The sequence below is a fragment of the Eublepharis macularius genome, chromosome 2 (assembly GCF_028583425.1).
Source record: "Eublepharis macularius isolate TG4126 chromosome 2, MPM_Emac_v1.0, whole genome shotgun sequence".
Lineage (NCBI taxonomy): Eukaryota > Metazoa > Chordata > Lepidosauria > Squamata > Eublepharidae > Eublepharis > Eublepharis macularius.
In genome coordinates, this window is record NC_072791.1 from 62,609,552 (window position 1) to 62,631,686 (window position 22,135).

Here is a 22,135-nt window from a genome sequence, read left to right on the forward strand (position 1 = left end):
TAAATACATTATGTGCATATTGATGTAGCTCCAAAGGTTGCAACCCTGCATCCAGTTACAGAACAGGGTAGGAGCCATTGAATGGACGTGCTCATGGACCAAGTGTTCTCCCTTCCTAAAAGCTGCTTCCTAAAAGCTGCTGAAGGCGGACCTTCAGCACAGAGTATTATGGGGATTGTGGCCAGAAGGAGCAATTAGGTTTCCTCCTTCCAGTTCTGTGAACAGAGAAAGAACTTGCTCAAGAGACGTTAATGTCTGCCAGTTCTCCTTTGGGGCTGCAGCTCCCACTGTGTTCTCAGGAGTGTGTTGCAGACAGCTGAATCTAGAAAGATAAACAAACATATCATGGCATACATTTTTATGGGCCAGAGCTACTTCATTAGATATATTAAGTGCTACTTTCAGTTCACAAACATGAAGAAAAACATTTATAAAGTGAATCTAAAAGATGCAGCAATCAGAGAAAGAGCTGTGTTATATGCAGAGTGAAAATGAGAATAGGATCATTCTGACATTACTTTGTGTTGATAAGGACAGTAGCCCAGCCACAATTAGACCTATATAAATAAAGTACAAAGTGTGTGACTGTAGGGTGTAGATACTGCACTATTAACAACAATTTAATAATCCATATAAATAACTTGTAATGAAATAACATACAATGATATACATGTATTTCAAACCATCAAAATACACAGGTTCCCCTCCCCAAGAATAACAACAAGTGTAGAAACTCTACATATTTCTTCTATTGGGAGAGAACATTAAGGCAGTAACAAATCTAGTTCACAACACTTCTTTCAATAGTAACAAATCTAGTTCAGATGGGTTGCCAGCTCCATTCTCATTTTGAGTCAATCTTAATCAGATTTCCTCTTACCTTATAATTTCAAGTGCATCAATAAATATTCAGTTTTTTAAAAAAGTGATAGTGTTATATGCAGGGTGCAAATGAGAACAGGATCATTCTGACATTACTTTGTGCCACAAGATTCTGTTTTGGTTTTGGCTACCCCATGAAATTTATATGTTTTTTTAAAAAAAAGCAGTGTTGATTTAAGATAATGAGTAATGATAAAATTATTTTTATTTTTATTGAGAACATGATGAGACAAAAAGAGATAGCAGACATAGTTCAAACCTTTTAGGACACTTTTGGAAGTGCTTGTGTTAACAGCGTTGAAGTGAGTTTAAAAAAATCTTCATAAAATAATTGGATAGTGCCAGCAGGAGATATTTTAAAGACATTGTCAGTGTTTAAGCCTCAGAATTCTTGTGTTACTTTTTCTGCTGATATTTTAGGAAGCTGAAAAATTCTTGTGGCACTCTATTTGACACTTGAATGGTTATAACTTTTTACTTAGGCAGACAAATTTTGTATAACAAATGTTTTCAGATGACAGGAGAACATTGCTAATGGTTTTGAGTATTGACCCAGACGTGCCCTCTGTGATGCAAGTGGCTGAGACATAACATTTTGATGCTTTTACTTAGATGGAAAATACCTGGTTTTTCTTTTTCTACATGTAGTATATGCATGAGAATGAAGAAATCTTCAAGTTTCTTATGCATAATTATTGTGCATGCAGAACTGGCTGGACTTTACTGGCTGCTACATCGTAGAAGTCCATCAAAACCCTATACATGCTTTCCTTGTAGCACTTAAGGGGCAAGAAGAGAAGAATTTAATGTAGTATACTCAGGCCATAGTGTAGGCCGCTTGCTGTAATAAAGCATGTAACTATTTATTAGACGGGTGCTCCAAGAAAAATTTCATTATAATATTGGATTCAGGATTCAGTGGGAAGGGGAAAATCCAAGATTGATGATTTGGGGGTAGAGCATTTTGGATTCAAATCCATGTAGTTTTTCAGGTTCTGGAGTTTGGGAGCCTTTATTTTCAGTGGGGAATATATTCAAGTGTCTGGGACAGCTATTTATAAAGACAATTGCACCAGATTTGCTCAGCACAAATCTAATCTAAAGATCTCCTAAGTTTCAAATAGATGGAACAAAGGGGTTCAGTTTAACAGATGCCAGCACAGGTGCACGTCTCTCTACTGATTCCCTTGAGGGGTGGGGGGGAGGCAGGAGAGCAGTGGCCTAGCAGGAGAGCACTGGCCAGCCACTGACATTTTTTAAAAAAATCAACTCTGCATTCATTTCATTTTCATATTCTTGAAGTGCTTGACTGACAATAAAATGTTTTACTTTTGCACTGAAAATTCTGTGTTTTCCATCCTTCCTTGCTGAGGTCTGTTTGTTTCCTTTCACAAAGTGAGGAAAGGGCAGGAAGTAGAACTGCAACTCTGCCATGATTCCCTATGGGAAACTCGGGAGTATGTGGAGGCACTGTTTTTCAACCAAATGACAGCAAACTTGCTAGCTATGCCTGTCCACCAAAGAACACCAAAGTTGCAAGCAAATTGGACAAATGGGTCTAATCCTATGGGCCCCTGAACAAGATGCTTCAAGTCATCCTACTTGCAGAGGGGGTTGCATCAACAGAAGTATGAAGTGTTAGTCTTCACTTGGAGTATTGTGTTCAGTTTTGGGCACCACAGTTTAAGAAGGATGTTGACCAAAGGAATGTGTCCAAAGGAGAGCAATAAAGGAGACAAAGTCCTATATGGGGAAATTTAGCCTTAGAGGAGACTACTGAGAAGTAATATGATAGCCATCTTCAAGTATTTGAAGGGCTGTCACACAAAGGATGGAGCAAAGTTGTTTTCTGTTGCACCAAAGGGTCAGACCAGAACCAATGAGTTCAAATTAAATCAAAAGAGTTTTTGGCTAAACATTAGGAAGAAATTCCTGACAAAGCAATTCCTCAGTGGAACAGGTTTCCTTGCGAGGTGGTGGGCTCTCCTTTGAAGGTTTTTAAGAGGAGGCTAGATGGCAATCTGAGAGCAATGATGATTCTATGACTCGATATGAATTTAGGCAGATTGTGAGAGGGGCAAGGAAGGGATACGCTGATGGTAGGCTCTAGTGGCCCTTTCTTATATGCCCAGGGTAATGTAGATCACCTCTTTGGGGTCAGGAAGTAATTTTCCTCCAGGCCAGATTGGCCAGGGATCTTGGAGGGTTTTTGCCTTCCTCTGTGCATAAATCAGCAATCACTGGGGAAGTGGGAATAGGGAGGTAGCTGTTAATTTCCTGCATTATGCAGGGGGTTGGGAGTGGGACTAGATGATCCTTGGAGTCCTTTCCAGCTCTGTGTTTCTAAGACACTTGATGATGATGATGGTAATCACCCAATTACAAAAAACTACGCAGATATTTTTAGGGGGATTGTAATGTCTAAGAATCCTGGATTTTTGTAACCATTCCAGAAAATTATAAAAACCCAAACCAGTGATTTTTGTGTATATTTTCAGATTGGGAGTTCTGAAATACATGTCCCTAGTTTTTTTTTTTAATAAAAATTTTTTATTGGTGAGTACATAATTAATACAAACATTTCCCCTCTTACCTAATTTATATCAACCCCCCACCCTTTCCCTCCCCCCTCCTTATAAACTTCCAACAGCTTTCCAACCCTTAACCTATCTTATTACTTAAGTTATTTTCAACTATATTCTTCTAAATCATATATATATTATAACTCTTACTCTAAGCGTATTCAGATTCTTTTATATATACTATATCAAATCCACATATATCCGTTCTCTACGTCTCTATTTAAACTGTATGTTTTTAATAAAGTCTCCTTAATACTAATACTAGCTTAGGTTAATTAATAGCTAAATTTTCCCATTAATGGTAAAGTTACGTCTCTCTTCTATTTATAAAATCACAAATTAATAGTTCTCAAACTGCCACAGTCCTCCCTTCACATCCCATTTTTTTTCTAAATATTGTTTCAATTTCCCCCAATCTGCAATGAATTCTCCTGGATCAAGATCTTTCAGTTTTCTTGTCATTTTGTCCATTTCTGCCATGTACAGCAATTTGTAAATCCAATCTTCTGTAGTTGGTATTTCTTGCACTTTCCATTTCTGCGCATATAAGAGTCTTGCTGCTGTAATCATGTAAAATAACAATATTCTGTACTGCATTGGAACATCTTCCATTCCCAAGTTCAGTAGCAACAATTCTGGGTACTTATTTATTTGGGTTTGCAAAACCTCATTAATTACTTCAATTATATCTCCCCAGTATTGCTTAGCTACCTCACAAGTCCACCACATGTGATATAATGATCCTTCATGCTTTTTACATTTCCAGCATCTGTCTGACATATTAGCATTTCCTAGCGCAATTTTCTTTGGTGTTAAATACCACCTATACATCATTTTATATACATTCTCTTTAATATTAGCACAAGTTGAAATCTTCAGTGTATTTTTCCACAAATGCTCCCAGGATTCCATTGTTATTTTTTTGTGAAAGTTTATTGCCCATTTCACCATCTGGACTTTAACTGTTTCATCTTCCGTGTGCCATTTTAGAAGTATTTTATAAATTTTCGAGATTTCTTTTTTACCTTCTTGTAAAATCACTTCTTCTAATTCTGAATTTTTCAATCTTATTACATGTCCCTAGTTTTTATAGCAATGCTGCTGGATCCATTCAGAATGCCTTTTGTAATATTCTTTTGGAATCTTATGTTCTTAAAGCATTTGCATTATTGAATGTGGAAAGCTTACCATAATCATAAATTAAACTGTAATTACTTTACTACATTACACCAATTGACTAATTATTCAATTTTTTTTTTTAAAAAAACTATTGAGATGGAGAATAACAGTTATTGCAGTAAATGCTGTTTCACTTTAATCTAGTTTGGTGAATATGCACAGTTTGTACACATTACACATTATTCTTTGAGTTTCCTGTTCAAAAGATGTCATCACAGACCACCTAGAGACTATTATCTGAACTTTCAAAATATAATTATGATGTGGTCTCTAACAGGAATTGATCAATTGAACTAGCATTTAGCATATCTAGCTCCTGCATGATTGAAACTTTCTGAGATTTGTTTCTCAGAGCAATTACCTTAAATGTCCTCTTGCCTCAACCGCCATTAGATCTTTGGCATTTTCTGTCAGAACCCCCATTTTGTAGAATAACTTGCAGAATGTAGGGTGTAAAGCCACTTTTTCTGCTAAGTTTTAGGTGGATATGCAAAACAATCTTGTTCCAGAAAGCAGTTGCTGGATTTACGCATTTTGTTAGTAGTCTTTATTTGTCTCCCCCACCCCAAAAAAGAAAACAAGAATACATTTGTTGAAAATGAAAGCAGCAGAAGATACATTGCCTCCAATCCAAAGCTACTTAAAAAGTGTCCCTATCATTTCAAGGGAACTCTACAGTGGGACTGCCCTCATTTCTGTGGCCTCAATATACATTATTCATTCTGTGGACTGTATGTACATCAGCAGGCAGGATATACATTTTAGTAAATGAATATTAATTCATGAGGAACTTCAGCATAAATTACTAATTATTATTTGTCAATTTTTTCCTCCCACAGATTGCATTTCCTAAAATGGTGGCAAGTTGTTGTCGGTTCCTGTGCTATTTCTGCCGAATCAGTCGCCAAAACCAAAAAGCTATGTTTGAGCATCTAAGCTACTTACTTGAAAACAGCAGTGTGGGACTTGGTAAGCTGTACAATTTTTGCAGCTGACAGTTATTTAATTTGTCTTTTGCAAGTTTGTCATATGGCATGGTTGTGATTTGACATTTTATGTTGTTAACAAGAACAATGTTTAGATTTATGTACGCTGTCTTTCCAGAGACTTGCTCAAGTTGGGCAACAATGAAGAAGTAAAAATAAATTCAAAAACTCAATAGAACAGGTATACTAAACTAGACCACCAGCAATGGAATCCACTCAGACTCTTAATCTTAAAACTACCATCCAGTAAAAGCAGCATAAAGCATGATAAATCTGCATAAAAATAGTATTAAAGCAGCTCTAAACAATCAAGTGGGATATGGGCCATAAAATAAAAACAAGATGAATTAACGTTATGCCATAATTTTAATTAAATGCAACAGTAAACAGGAATGTTTTAACCTGGAAAAGGGACCTTCATGGCATTAATACCATGGAGCATTTTGCCCTGTCCCTCTTTTTCAAAGGAGGCACAAGACAGGATTCCCCAGGGCTGGAAAATTTCCAGTTAGTGGTTAGAGGGCAACATGCAACTTACGAAAATAATTTTAGGTGGGTAGCCGTGTTGGTCTGCAGTCAAAGAGAAAGATTCAGGTCCAATGGCACCTAGATTAGCAGCAGAGGATAAACAAGGCTGGCAGAAGTGCTGGCCAAGTTTGGATCCAGGGTAGACCTCCTCATAAAAGGCAGCTGCAGTTGGTTGCCTAGTACAGCCCACCCTTGGGATAGTTAGCTTATAGTAAAAAGCAATTATGTTGATCAGCCATTTAAATAAATAAAACTTGAACCCATACATCTGTCATCCATGGTGGGGTGTGTGCTGGGGCAAGGATAGGCACCAGGTGAACCTCAAGGGGAGGGGAAGGTGCTACAACTAAGAAGCCTCTGTCTTTAGTCACTCACCACCTGCTTCACCTATATCATGAGTGGGAGGACAGAGAACAGGGCTTAGTGGTTGTCCTTTAGGTACCTTGGCCCCCAAGCAATTTAAGGCTTGTGCCTGGAAACATTGCTCATGAGTATTTTTCAAACTTTTTCAGTAACAGAGTTATAGGGACTGAATTATTCAGTTAAGGAACTTATTCGTTTTATTTAAATATTGTGAAAGAATTAGAACTAACCACTTTCTTTTGATGTTGTTTACATTTGGTATAAATATAGTTGGAAATTAAAGGGAAAGTGAGGCATAAATAAAACAATGTTCTTCACTTGGCAAATAAATAGTCTAGCTCCTCTTTTCTTGCCAGGCCAAGGTGTTTTGTAATGCTTATAGAGCAAAATTTCGAATTCCACATAGTTGGATGGGGCTGAATGGTATCTGATCAGTACTTGTAATGCAACATTGGTATAATAGTACAGAATATTGTCATATGAGGGATTCTTTCCTGACTTTAGTCAACTTGGCAGATTTTAACATTGTCCCAGCTTTGTAGGTTTGGCATCTAAATCCAGGGGCTTCAATGCAGAGATGTTTATTGATAGAACTGAGCTTATCATTGGCATTCAGACTTAGAGAATATTGAAAATAGAGAGCATTTTTTCTGTAAGTCTGCAGTGTTATTCATTTTGTCGGCTAGAGTAAATAGCCCGAGTATTTCAGAAAGTTTGATCATCTACCTATGACATTCTCTCCTCCTCTATCCCTCTTCTTTATCCTTAAACAACAGAAATGGAACCAGAGACAATTTAAAGATTCAAAAATAACTTATTTATTTTAGAGGGGAAAGGTTAGATGAAATCAAGGATTGAACATTTCTGAGGTAATTCAACATAGAAATCTCTGATGTAAAATCAGTACATGCACCTACTTTAGTTCTTATGCTCTTCATAGATACTTAAATTCTTATGTTTAGAGGCTTCTGTTCCCGTGTTTTCCCCAAAAACTCTAGAATACTTTCTTTTAGTATTCCCTTTCTCTTTTGGGTTTAAGAATGCTAGTACTCACTTTCTAGTATCCCAAACCCCTTCTCTTCAAACACTAGTGCTTTCCTTCAGTTTTTTAAATTGAATCCTAAGGTTTCCAAAGGCAGTTTCCAGTCACACCTGACCAGGGATATCTCCACTCTCTAAGGCTACCTCTCTGTTTAACTGGGTAGGGAAAGTCTCCTCTAGGGGTGTACACCCCCAAAAGATTTGGGTTTCCCACTTCAGGTTTACCCAAAATGGGGGGGGGGAGAAATCCAGAATTACTAGAATCCTGCTTCGGGATACTGGTATTTAGCTCGCTTCGGTATGCTCCGTAAAGATTCGGAGCATACTGAAGTGAGGAGGAAGGAACCCCCCCCCCAGGCTTTTAAAAAGTGCAGTCAGTCACACCACCATAGGATGACATTTTGTTTCCAGTATGCTCTCTTATAGTTTAGACATAGAAACTGGAAACAAAAAGGTCTGGATTTAAAAAAACAAAGTTGTTCCCATTGTGAGTGGCATGATGTATTTAAATGTTGATATCTCTCTAAATTAAGTGTAAATATGTTAATTGGCCTATTTCCATTACAGGGAAATCAGACGTGATAATGAATGAAAAAAAGGTTCTGGTTCCCTCTGCAACAATGAGAATAGACCAAGATATTGAACTAAAACTTTAAGACAGGAATATGATTTTCTTCTTCTAAACTAAAATGTAATTGCTGCCCTCTGCTGTATACAGAATGGAACTGCAACATAATCATTTTACTGTAACATTGGGTCCAACAGCACTGTAGTTACTTTGAGTTTTCACTTTTTCCCTTTCAGCCTCTCCTTCAATGAGGGGTTCTACTCCACTAGATGTAGCAGCTGCCTCTGTAATGGACAATAACGAGCTTGCACTGGCATTGGAGGAGCCGGACTTGGAAAAGGTAATTAATTATTGCCTGAGCTTTTTCTCTGCTTTTCTGTTTCCCCCCCAATCAAATATTGCCATAATGAGGCATAATTTTCACTAGCCATGTTAATTTTTCTAAGCTGGCACCATCAATTCACTCTTAAGTAAAATAGTAACAATTTCCCTGATTTTTAAAGCTATTGAGTGGTTACGAATATGCTATAAACTTAAAAAGGAACATATTTTCACTATGCTAAGATGTTACAGCCTTGACCTGGATGGTCCAGGCTAGACCAACCTTGTCTGATCTCAGGGTCAGCGCTGGTTAGTACTTGGATGGGAGACCACCAAGGAAGACCAGGGTTGCTATATAGAGGTAGACAATGGCAAACCATCCCTGAATGTCTCTTGTCTTGAAAACCCCATCAGGGATCACCATAAGTCAACTGTGACTTGACAGCACTTCTCTCTCTTTCTTTCTCAACATATTAGGACGAACTTGGCCTCACAGCCCTACTACTATGTTAGTTCTTGTTCCTTCTGTGTCTAAAAATAACAGCTTCAAAAGTTTTCAGCCATTTATTCTTACCTTGGTTTTCTATTCGAATTGGTCCAATTCAAAATCCCTGACAAAGAACATAAAAAGTCAATGGAAGTATCATGTCTGCAGTATCAGCACTGTCTCTCAACCAGCTATGCATAGAATTTGCCAAACCCAACTGCTTACACTAGCACTTGGGGGAGCGGGGGGGGGGGGAATGCAGTCCGCAAGGCTAAAACTGCATATTAAGCCATCTTCTACCAATCACTATGGCCTATATCTTGAGAAGACTCTTAGATCAATTAGGCCATTATTGTACTAAAGAAGCTCTCCGTGTCAACTACACAAAGACTAAAGTAATGGTTTTCAGGAGAAAGCCAAAAATTTCCCACTGGAGCATTCTTGGCGACCCAATTAAACAATGTAGCTCCTTTAAATATCTTGGAGTAACTTTTAAAGAGACTCTGAACTAGAACATACACCTAGCGATGATTAAATCCTCGGCGCTAAGGATTGTAGGGACGATCCTACACTTTTTTCATACAAAGAGAGGGGGGGGCAACTGATAGATCCAGCACTGAAATTATTTAACAGCAAGGTTGTCCCACATCTCATATATGGAGCCAAAGTGTGGGGTTAGGAGGAGGATATTCCTTTTTTAAAAAAAAAATATTTTTATTGGTTTTAGCTCCAGTTCACTCTGATAACAGAATTAATCGAGATCTTACATTTTTTTTGTTACATGTTATATACCATTCACTTCATTCCATCTCTACAATTCCATCATAGTTATATTACTTTTCACTAAGCTATTGTCACTGTAAGTCTACCTTCTTTTAGTTCTAATACTTCTTTTCTTTTTCCATTCATTTAATTGTGTTTTGCTAACGTGCAGCTAAGTCCCTACTTTATATTTTTGTTCAATCCAACTATAGAGTGGTGTCAATTTTTGTTTCCCATTATGTCTATTTTTTTCTTTTATTAATTCTGTCAGTGTGTCCAGTTCTGCCGTCTCTAAAATTTTCTCTATCAATTCTTCTTTTGTCGGTATATCTGTATTTTTCCAGTATCTGGCATATACTATTCTTGCTGCTGTTATTATATGAATTATCAAATGTCTATTTTCCCTGGTTATCTCATCCGGCATTATATTTAGTAGGAGCATTTCTGGTTTGAAAGTTATATTCATTTCTAGTGCCTCTTGCAACAATTCATGTATCCCTTTCCAATATTTCTTCACTTTTTTGCATAGCCACCATATATGGAAAAAGGTACCTGTTTTCTCTTTACACTTCCAGCATTTATTGGGTACATCAGGATACATCTTTGCTAATTTTTCTGGTGTTGCATACCACCTATAAAACATTTTATATAGGTTTCTTTGAAGGTGGCTGATTTTCTTATTTTGATATTTAATCTCCATATCTGTATCCATTGCTCCAAATCTATTTCATACCCCAGGTTTTGTTCTCACTTTGCCATATAATCTTTTAGTGCCAGGAGGAGGATATTCTAACCACTTCTAAGATAATTCAAATTCAATTTTTGAGATGGATTCTAACTTTACATAAAGGTGCTCCTGCTGCCCCGATGAGAGCTGCAAGGTGGACTCCCCTCCCTTAGGGTGTGGGTACACCTTGCAGTCTTAAAATACTGGAAAAGGGTCAAACTTTCCCATTCTGACTCCCTAAGCCACCAATCAGTAAACTTATTACTATCCAAAGACCCCCCCACACACACACACACACTGGTTTTCTTTGCACCATTCGTCAAAGATATACCATCCCTGACAACCTTTTGGGGGGTTTCAGCCAACAACTCCCTACTTAGGAACTGGATTTACAAGTCAGATGCAGTGATGAATTGGTCATCAATATTAAAATCCAAAGCAGTCCCTTGGTATAAATCAATTAAATTTGATCACTTAAGATCCACTTACCTAGCCACCATTTCTAACTATAATCTCAGAGTGTCTTTTACTGCTCTGTGCTTTCAGATGACGCAATCAGCTCTTTTGGTTGGACGCTATTCTTATACTCCTGTGGAACATTGCGTCTGCATTTGTGGATCTCTTACAGTGTAGAACCTTTCCCATTATCTATTTTATTGACCATTATATCGTATGCCTAGAGCTAAATTTTTGGCTGGAATCCTACTAGCCACAAACACATATTCCAAAATCTAGAAGATTGTGTTTTTGTTATCAGACATTGATAACCTTGTATCCTACAGAGTCTCTCAGTTTGCGCTTAAAACCAAGAAGATTAGATCTAAGGTGGTACTGAATGAGGCAGTTTCATGAATTCAGGGATAGCTGTATTCAGGGATATTGTATTGTTTTATTTAATTCTTATAATCTGTGACACTAGATGTAACAGTTTTTAGCTTATGTGATGTATAGTATGGAAAATTTGTGATGGCCTATGGCTATAGACAATAAATTTTACTACTACTATGGCCTATATTAACTGAAATAAATTGTCTTGTTTTGCTTCTTCACAACCTCTTCTTTCCTAAAGCTAATTTATGCTAAAGATGAATTTAATTATTTCAACATAACTTTATTTCATGTGCTTTTTATTTTCCTAAAATATTGTTTTATTTTTCTATACTTCAGTAGAATAAATTGTCAGGACATGCCTTGCGTGTGCAGATAGCAATGCTGAGCTGCAGGGAACCATTGCTGTAGAGACACAAACACACACACCCAACATTAAAGGTGTATGATATTTATTTACAGTAACTATATATTAATAGTTTGCAATTGTTACAAGACTGACCGGCATAAGGCCCTGCCAGACACACTGTACCAACAGAGGGCAGAATATAATAGCATTACAACCCTTAAGTACATTCTTACTTAGTTACAGGAGGTTACATAAGCCAAGACAATTAACCAATCAAGGAGCAGTTGCTGACTCACTATGACTGTGTCTAATTATCTTTGTGTATCACCTGACATACAATCACGTGACTTTGTACCTGTCAGGCTAGATCATTCTCATTTAGCCTTCTGTCACTGTCAGTAAACAGCTTCAACACTCCTTGTTTACAGAAGTGACACCGAGGTGATTTCTGTAATATTGAAACTTTTTGACACAAACTTTTGGTAAATACATCAGTGATGTTTTCATCTGTGTTACAATGATCTATGGTTACAAACTTGTCACCCACAGCTTGCCGAACCATCTGATACCTAATTAGAATATGTCTACTGCAAGCTCTTATTCCTTGCTCATTTGCAATTTGCATAGCAGCTGAATTGTCACAATACATTTTGATTGGTAAACTACATTTCAGCTTAAGATCCTTTAGTAATTGGTACAACCATTCCAAAGTGAGAATGCAAGAACACATGGCAGCATATTCTGACTCACAACTGCTTGTTGCTACTAGCGTTTGCTTCACAGATTTCCACACAACTAATGCACCATGTACAAATATTACATACCCAGTGGTTGACTTGCCAGAGGTGTTATCATCCCACCAACTGGAGTTGGTATATACACATATTTCAGAATCTTGTTTGACGTTGAGAATCAACTTATAATCAGCAGTGGCTTTTAAATATCTGAGTACCCGCTTGGCAGCCACCCAATCCTTGTTATAAGGGTTAGCACTTTGCTGACACAACCAGTGTACTGCCAGAAACACGTCAGGTCTACTCCAGCATGCTAAGTAAAGTAATGCTCCCACCAAGGATAAATACTTCTTTTTGCATTCTAGTTCTTGGTCTTTAGGTTCTTTAATGTATCCAGTAGTCATAGGTGTGCTTACTGGTTTGGCATCTGTCATGCCATACTGTTCCAACAACGTCATTGTTTTCTGCTGTTGGCATAATTCATAACATCCCTTAGAATTCTTTGTCACATCCAAACCCAAATAATGCTTAATGGGACCCAGGTATTTAATCTTAAAGTGACTACTCAGTTTGTATTTGAACTTATTCAATGGTTTGTCACCCTCACAGAGGTATAATAGGTCATCCACAAAATAAAACTACATATTCTTGTGAATTATCTTCCTGTTTGCTGAACACACACTTATCAGCAATCCCAGCAATAAAACCTATGCTAGGCAGTGTAGTACTGATACATTTGTACCAACATAATGCACTTCGTTTCAAACCATAAATTGACTTGTGTAATTGCAACACTAGTGTTTTGTTTTGTGATTCAAATCCCTCAATCTGGTCCATAAACAATATTTGATCCAGATCTGCATTCAGATAAGCAGTTTGAAAATCAAAATGATATACATTGAGGTTTTGCACACTTGCTTTACACAAAGCTGAACATAAGGACTCTGCCCTCACCGTGGGTGCAAATACTTCATCAAAATCTGAACCCTGGGTTTGCGAAAAACCTTTGGCCACTAATCTGGCCTTTCTTTGATAACTACCATCTGGTAGCTGTTTAACCTTGTGCAGCCAGCGACAACCCACAGTCTTTTTTTCTGGCAGGCAATTTAGTAAATGAAAACACTTTATTTTCTATTAAGGAGTCATATTCAGACTGCATTGCAGCCAACCAAGCCTCTTTCTCAGGGCTATTAAAACTCAGTATCTCCTGAAGTGATTTGGGCTCTGGTATGTAAACATAATTAATAGATGCTGCAACCTTGGCATCATAACCATACCTCACAGGAGGACATCCTTTAGTGCTTCTACTCGACACACGAGTCGGTTGTACATCAGATTGCTGCTGTATACTACTTTGTGCATGTTCAGAGGCTTTTTGATCTGGAGTAACCATCTCTTGTTTTATCTCCTGCCTTACCTCTTGTTGTTGCATATTGTCAGCCTCATTTGTAATAGGTAACACAACTTGACTCTGCTCCTCCCTTCCATGTAATTTGTTCCAGTTGCTGTGCTCGTTAAAGCTAGCCGATCTGCTAAAACTTAGTTGTTGCTGAGTATCTGCAAACCTATAGGCTTTCATGCCCGTTTGGTAGCCCAAAAATGTCAATTGTTTGGACTTGGGACCACCTTTTCTCCTCTGAGATAAAGGAATATTTACCCACGCTTTTGAACCAAACACTCTTAAAAAAACTGTTTTAGGCTTTCTGCCAAATAACATAAAATAAGGGATTTGGTCAATTGAGCTCGACCACACACAGTTACATATAAAACAGGCAGCACAGATAGCTTCAGCCCAGAATCTCTTGCTCAGATTTGAATCTGTCAGCATAGCATTCATTACTTGTTGTACCAAACCATTTCTCCTTTCTGCCACGCCATTCTCAGATGGTGTGGCAACATTTGCAATTCTATGGTGAATGCCATGACTCTCAAGCCATAATTTGAATTCTTTGGACATGAATTCGCCCCCTCTGTCAGTTTGAATAGCTGCCAACTCTTCACCAAGCTGCTTTTCTACCCTGCAACACCAACGTTTAATAGTTTGGTATACCTCAGATTTGTGCTTTAAAGGATAGATCCATCCAAATCTACTGAAATCGTCCACTAGACAGAGCGCAAATTTCATTTTTGTGAAACTCTTAGGATAAGGCCCAGAAATATCCATATGAACCAATTCTAAAGGTCTTGTGGTCACCCTAGTACTGGTTTTTGCTACGGGAAACGCTTTTGCTTTTACACATTTGCACACCTGGCAATCAAGAAAATTGTTACAGCTTTTTACCTTTTCTGTACCCAGACAAGCCAAAATTTTATTAATTACTTTGTATCCCATGTGCCCAAGCCTACGGTGCAGCAAATGAATGCACCCATCATGTGGACTCTTATTCATAACTACTTGGGCACCTGCTGGCATATTGTGAACCACATACACATTATTATTTAACTTCCCAGTCACTAACACTTTGTCCCCTTTTGATATAGTGCATGACTTTTGCGAAAAAGACACAGTAAACCCAGCTTGTGTTAAACAAGCCACACTGAGCAAATTTGATTCTAGTTTGGGTACATACAATACATTATGAAATATATGCCCCAACGCTGCAAAGTCTAGGCTTCCTTCTTCTGAAACTTGCACTTCACTGCCGTCAGCTAGGTTCACATGAGTAAGCTCAGAAGAATGCATGTCCCGGAGCAAGGTCTTATCAAAACAAAACAGCCTTGTTGCACCTGAATCTAACAGCCACTCATTATGGGACACTCTGACACCACTAGCCTGGCACTTCCCTTGGATACGTTGTCAAACTCATTTATAGATTTCTTCTTCCTGCCCTTGGTCTTCAACACCCGGCAAAACTTGCGAGTGTGATTCAATGATCCACAACAAAAGCAATGCCGACGAATGGTTAAAGCAAACTGCTTCTCTTCCTCTTTTGCACTCGGCTTGGAAACACTGATTGAACTGCTACAGCTGTGCTGTGTTTCTCTATCAGCTCTCCTGGAACCGCTCCCAGGCTTGGCACTGTTCCCAGAGTTAGGCAAAGATAAGTCACTGGTTGCAAATCACTCAGCAAACTCAAATATATGCCCTGTAATGTATTGCAAGGACAATGTATTCAGGTCTTGAGACTCAAGGGCCGCATTTAATGGAAGGTACGTGTCAGGGAGCGATGAGACCAAGATTAAGACTTTGTCCTGCTCGGCAACGGTTTTTCCCCCTTAACAGTAGCTCCTGAAAACACTCTGCCATGGAGTTCACATGAGACTTCACGCAACTTCCCCGAGACAGTTGCATACGATAAAGCTTCCTGGTAAGAGTTATGACAGACCCAGCTGACTGCTGTAAATATATCTCTTTCAAAGTATCCCAGGCAGCTTTTGCGCTGGTCTTGTTTGCTACATGTATGAGCTGATTGTCTCCCAGGCACAACACAATTGTAGCAAGAGCCTTTCTGTCTCTCACCTGCTCTGCAGGACTTGGCTGATGAGGAGGTGCATCCACACTTTCCCACAGCGACTCCCTGACAAGGTAGTGCTTCATCTTTAGTGCCCAGATGCTATAATTACTGGAGGTGAGCTTGCCTACTGGTAACCCCATCTGGATCTGCGCCATGCCGTCGTCTGGGACAGGAACCAGGGCTGGACCCTAGATAGGAACCTGGAGCTCTTCCTCCTCCTTCTCAGTCCCACTTTCATGAGTAGACAGGTTTCTTTCTGTCTCCTCCTCGCCTGATGAAGGTAGTCACTCCTGGCCTCTCCAATCTCTCATCTTCCAAAGTAGCTCACAGTTCACTGCACTTGAACCCAGCACCACAGCCGTGTTCTGGGCCCATAACCCTGTCAGGACACGCCTTGCGTGTGCAGATAGCAATGCTGAGCTGCAGGGAACCGTTGCTGTAGAGGCACACACACACACCCAACATTAAAGGTGTATGATATTTATTTACAGTGACTATATATTAATAGTTTGCAATTGTTACAAGACTGACCGGCATAAGGCCCTGCCAGACACACTGTACCAACAGAGGGCAGAATATAATAGCATTACAACCCTTAAGTACATTCTTACTTAGTTACAGGGGGTTACATAAGCCAAGACAATTAACCAATCAAGGAGCAGTTGCTGACTCACTATGACTGTCTAATTATCTTTGTGTATCATCTGACATACAATCACGTGACTTTGTACCTGTCAGGCTAGATCATTCTCAACTAGCCTTCTGTCACTGTCAGTAAACAGCTTCAACATAAATGGCATTATATATTTCTATATCCTATATTGAAAGCAGTGTCTTTTCAAATAAAATAAAATATAGTCTTCAATACTGTTCTTCCTCATGGCTCAGAGAGAGATTTACTAGAAACCTGTCATATTAAAACACCATTAAAACCACCATAGGGCCACCATAGAAAACATTCCTGCCTGGTAGCCATGGATTTCACCTCTTTTGAAAGAGAGCATGTTTGTTGTAAGTATATTAAGGTTTGTTCAGGCACATATGGGAAGAAGCAGCCTTTTAAGTATGGGACCCACTGTATAAAGAGCTTTAAAGATCAAAACAGGCACCTTGAATTGGATCTGCAGGCAAACAAGTAGTGCAGCTGCTGTAATACTGACATATGGACAATTTAACTCCCCCCCCCAATATACAGGTGTCATGAGCTGACTGTGCCAGGAAGGCCTAGCAAGGCCTCAGAAGCCTGTTAGCAGTGAGAGAAGGCCTGCCTACGATTCCCAGGAGCCCCTGGGCCATTTTGGTGCCCTTTTTGGCCAATCAGAACACAGGGGGCTAGTGCTATATAAGTTTGGGAGAGGGGGGAAGCCTGTATTCTTTCTCCCAGGGAGCAGGCCAGAGGAGGTTTCTGCTAGGGAGAGAGGCCCTCATCCAGGTAGGGTGAGAAGACAGGCCTGGCGGACAGAGGGACAGTGAGTTCAGTCGCACTAGGGCCTTTTGTTTATTTTGCTTTCACCCATCTATTGTTGCTAATGTCCCTTGTTTGTTTAATATTAACTGACCTCCTTGTAAATAAATCCTTTTGTTTGTTGTTACTCTGCTGGGTCCTCAGAAGGGTTGGGAGGGTACTCTGGGCCTTCCCAAGGGACCCTAAATCCCAGAGTGGTGGCAGGGTAAGGTGGCTCACCACACCTGAGGCATGACAACAGGGTACTGCATTATGGATCAATTGTCCATATTTTCCAGGTTGTAACCTACTTGGCAGGTTGTGGACTTCAGAGCTGCCCAATGCTCTTGGCAATAGGATATCCTGACATTGGTTGGAATCCAATAGAGGGAGAACGTTACCTATCATTCTTAAGATTTGCTGTTTTTGTTAATGGTAAGTGTAAATTATTAGCTTCTTTATATATGTGGGGAAAGTTTGATAAAGAAATGGAATATTAACTACGAATGGATCTTGAGGTGTTGCTCATGTGATCAAAAATTGTAGCTCCAATTATTTGTAAATCTCTAGCCATCATCTTTGCATTGAAAAGCTTAAATATGTGTGGTAAATTTATAAATCAGTTACAAATGGTGATGAAGTTTATGTACCTTGTGTAGAATCCAGATTTATATCAAAACAAAAGATCTGTATCAGATATATGAAATGATAAAGCTGACTGTGCAGAAATTTGATTATATATGCTAATATTATGGATTGGATTCATCCAGCATTGCCTGGATCCAGTGATTCATCAGCAGAAAATACTGACTATAAAGTATCTTTCTTATGTCCTCCTCTCTGGAGAAGCTGATTCCTGAGGTTGGAGAACCTGCAAGGCCAGCTATGTAGGTCAGGAGGCTGCATGGAGATGGGGAAGAGAGCAAATAGTGACGTCCTAAGATGTTTTCCCATTAACCAGCAGAAACAAAACACAAACCATTGCATAGCAAAACATTACAGTAGGACTTTTTTTTTGTTTCTAGGGGAAAGTGTTGAGGAGAATGCCAGTGTTGTTGTCAAGCTTCTTATTCGACGACCAGAATGTTTTGGCCCAGCTCTTAGAGGAGAAGGAGGAAATGGTTTGTTAGCTGCTATGCAAGGAGCAATTAAGATCTCCGAGAATCCAGCTCTTGACCTTCCCTCTCAGGGATATAAAAGGGAACTGTAAGTGAATGTAAGCAACATCTTCCACTATTTTGGAAGATGGTGTTTAAATTACTGATATTCAACATACTGTCTGTTGGGATACAATCTCATGCTGTAATAAAATACTTTTGCTTTTGTAATTCTAAGCTCTAAAACTGAAAGAGAAATAGTTAAAATGACCAGACAAAGGGGGGATTTTTTTGGGAGGAGATTAACTCTCCATTTTTTTAAAAAAATCACATTTCTCTGTCTTTGTGCAACTGTAGTGCTTATTGTTGTGGTAAACTTTGTTACACATTGGTCATTCTCAGCAGTGTGGAACTGATTTGCCCATGACGTTATTGTGTCTTAACTAGTATTTGTTGACAGGAATGTACACTAGTGTCATATGTCAAGTTACATTTTTGTTCACTGAGATCAGAATCTACTAAGAACAGAATCATGTGACTGTAGAAAGGAGAGGAATTGGGTGAGACTGAGCAAAAAAGCAGGCTGCATCCAATCCCGTGTCTTTGGGAGAGGGGCTGTGACTCAGTGGAATAGCTTCTGCTTTGGATTTAGAAAGTCCCAAGGTTCAGTCCTCAGCACCTCCAGTTAAAAGGACCATGTGATATGAAAGACCTCTTGTTGGGGCCAACTTGAGGGGCAAGGGCAAGGCAACAAAGACATGGAGATAACAAGTGGAGATAAAAGGCCACAACTTTATTGATTACAGCTTACAGGAGCCTTGACTCTGCATGGGGCATGGATCTCATCGTCAGTTGACCTGCCTGCCAGCTGGTGGTCCCCATTCCCCTCGGTCTGCCTGCACTATGGGATGACAGCAAGTGGGATTCCATATGGGTGTAAACCTCTGCGTGGTACCTCTGTCACCTGGGAACAAGCATGCCCCAACAGCCCCCATGCTGGGCTTGTCCTTGCCCTGCATAACTCCCAAGATCCCTTAAGGGGATCCCCAGCTATGAGGAAACAGTGCACACAGGCCATGTTTCCACCCAAGAGGATCTATGCCTCATGCCAAAAACACCCCCCCCCCCCAAAGTTGTGACAAATTTACAGCCCGCAACAAAGAATTCCTCCTGCAGATGAGGTACCTGGGGCATCCGGCTCAAAACGTCATAGTGACCCAGCTTGAGTCAAGGGAGGGATGCTGGTGGCAATAGAATGCACATGGGGCCCAAGCAGCTCTTCCTTTTAAGCCTACCAGGCAGACTTGACTGGAAATTGGTCAGTTCAGGTCTGCCAGACAGGCCTGCCCCTCAGAGACCGGCCAGCCCACCCTGATTGGCTGGCCAGGCAGTTTGGATTTTTTTACTCCCATGCGGTCCCATGGGGGAACTTGGAGCCACCCAGGCCTGGCACTCATGGAGGACACCTTTTTCTGAACCCCATGCCCCATAGCCCACAAGCTGGTGCCCCCGGTAAGTTCTGGGCCCATGGCTTCCTGAAAGAGCCACTGCCAGTCTGAGTAGATAATACTGACCCTGATTGGACCAATGGTCTGATTCAGTAGAAGGCAGCTTTATTTACCCTTTGTGTGTGTTTTTGCCCCTTGTGTGTTCCAGTCTTCAGGCGAGGCTGTGTACACTGCACCAGGGATGGTCAAGGTTCTACTTATTTTAGTGACAATTCTAAATAAATAAAAGGAGTGGGTTCTAGTTTAACATTCTGCCTTTAATTCTGTCTTACCGTGTGATTTGTAATAGTAGCTTGTTCTGAAATGCACAGCCTGACAGCAAGTTGTCCACTTCCATTAATCCTTGCATTGTTGAAGCCTAGGTGTTTCTTTTTTATTATGCTCTTAATTTTCATACACTGTTGACATGTCTGAATGATTTCAAGAACTACTGGTTGATTCCTTTTCAGCAGCCTTGAGGAAGATGAGGAAGAGATTGTGCATATGGGCAATGCAATTATGTCTTTCTACTCAGCTCTTATAGATTTGCTTGGGCGCTGTGCACCAGAAATACACGTAAGCGGCTTTCTTCTTTATACAGAAACATGCGATGAATGCAGGGATTTATCTGAGTTCTATAAGGGAATCTCATTTCTTTGGGAGATTGTTACCTCTGCTTTATCTTCTCTTGTGAACTGCTCCTGTTTACCAGGTGGGACTATACCTGATCAGGTCAACACTTCCTGCTCTTTACTGTGATCTGTGTTGGGGCTAGAAACTTCATAATGATTTTGAGAAATATTTCCTCTGCTCAGAGATGTCTTCAAGGATTGTTGTGTCAAGATCTCATCTGTGGCAGGTTTATCTTTGCTTTAGTGGCTGTTCAGCTGTTTGCAACCTGTTTGTGTGTATTTGCTGCCACTTGCTGCTACTTGCTGCCATCAGCTGTCAAATCCCAGCTGGGAATGGGCCTCTGATCTTCTTCTGGAGAAATTTTGCTCCGTTCCCAGAAAAGGTTTTTAGGGTGTGAGGAATCAGGAGTGACTCCTAGTTGTAAGTCACGTTATTTTGATCTCCCATCTTAGAACCTTTGCTGCTTTCCAGACTTGATAAGATGCAGCAAATTTATTGGGGTGGGAGGGGTGGTAGTCAGAAGCCTTCTCTTCTTCCCACCCCAAGCTTTTGTCTTGGGCTGAAGAGAAACCAAGATAAATGAGTGTTTTCTCCTCTCCCTTCTGCAACAGGGAGCTCAAAAGTGTTGCTTGTTCCCACTCAGCTTGGAGGAAATTTACTTTCTCCCCTCCATTTTTTAGTGCATGCGCAGACTATGGTTGCCAGATGGTCTACGGAAAAATACTGGGCTTTTGGAAGAGTACTCAATTTAGGAATGATTGTGTGTGTGTGTGTGCGCGCTCCTGGCCCCAGTGTGATGGCATCACTTCCAGAAATGATGTCATCACACTAGGCTGCTCAGGGCCCCCACAATTCAGCTGTGAAGGAAAGTGTTCACAACAGCCACCCTTCAGGGTGGTATTCTGCAGGCTGGGCTAGGCTGCTATGATAAAGTAATATATATTTATACTGTAAACTGAGAGCCAGTTTGGTGTAGTGATTAAGAGCGCAAGACTCTAATCTGGAGAGCCGGGTTTGATTCCCCACTCCTCCACTTGAAGCCAGGTAGCAGACCTTGGGCTAGTCATGGTTCTCTGGAGCACTCTCAGCCCCACCCACCTCACAGGGTGATTATTGTTGTGGGGATAATAATACTTTGTAAACCACTCTGAGGGGGCATTAAGTTGTCCTAAAGGGTGGTATATAAATCGAATGTTATTAGAATACTATTATTAAAAAGAAACCTTGGCAAATCATGTGATTTTGTTTTGCAGCAAATCTCTGCAATGGCACCCCCTTTGCCTTTTCTCTAATGATGGATCAATATTCATGTAGTCTCTCAATGCAGCTTTGACTGTTACACCAAAAGGTGCCAGAGGAAGCCTCTTGGTTTTTTTTATTTGCTAAGTACTATGCTAAGTTAGGATTTGTGTACCACTCCCCTGCCATGGTGAAATTGTGTTAAGTGTCAAATGTGTGGATTTAAAACAGTTCACCATGGGGATGATGAATAGTAGTTGACTTTTGACCCACTGTAAAGAGAGCATCAATAAAAGAAGTGGAAGTCATTAGTGTTTCCTCTTCAGCTAAAAAGAAGGGGGTCATAATTTTACAATTATGAAGGGGTCGAATTTTGCAATTAGAAAAACAAAACCAGAAAAAGGGATGGAGAATAGTCTGTTTTCACCTCTACAAATTGAATA

General features: G+C 39.9%; 1 protein-coding gene across 1 annotated transcript in view; it reads left to right on the forward strand.

The window, feature by feature from the left end:
• The window catches only part of RYR3 (ryanodine receptor 3), a 479,585-nt gene that overhangs the window by 214,556 nt on the left and 242,894 nt on the right, over nucleotides 1–22,135 (forward strand). The window contains exons 42-46 of the mRNA XM_054969918.1: nucleotides 5,483–5,612; nucleotides 8,366–8,469; nucleotides 17,536–17,671; nucleotides 18,262–18,442; nucleotides 20,291–20,396. Coding sequence (XP_054825893.1) covers nucleotides 5,483–5,612; nucleotides 8,366–8,469; nucleotides 17,536–17,671; nucleotides 18,262–18,442; nucleotides 20,291–20,396 — 657 coding nt within the window. The remainder of the gene's footprint in view (nucleotides 1–5,482; nucleotides 5,613–8,365; nucleotides 8,470–17,535; nucleotides 17,672–18,261; nucleotides 18,443–20,290; nucleotides 20,397–22,135) is intronic.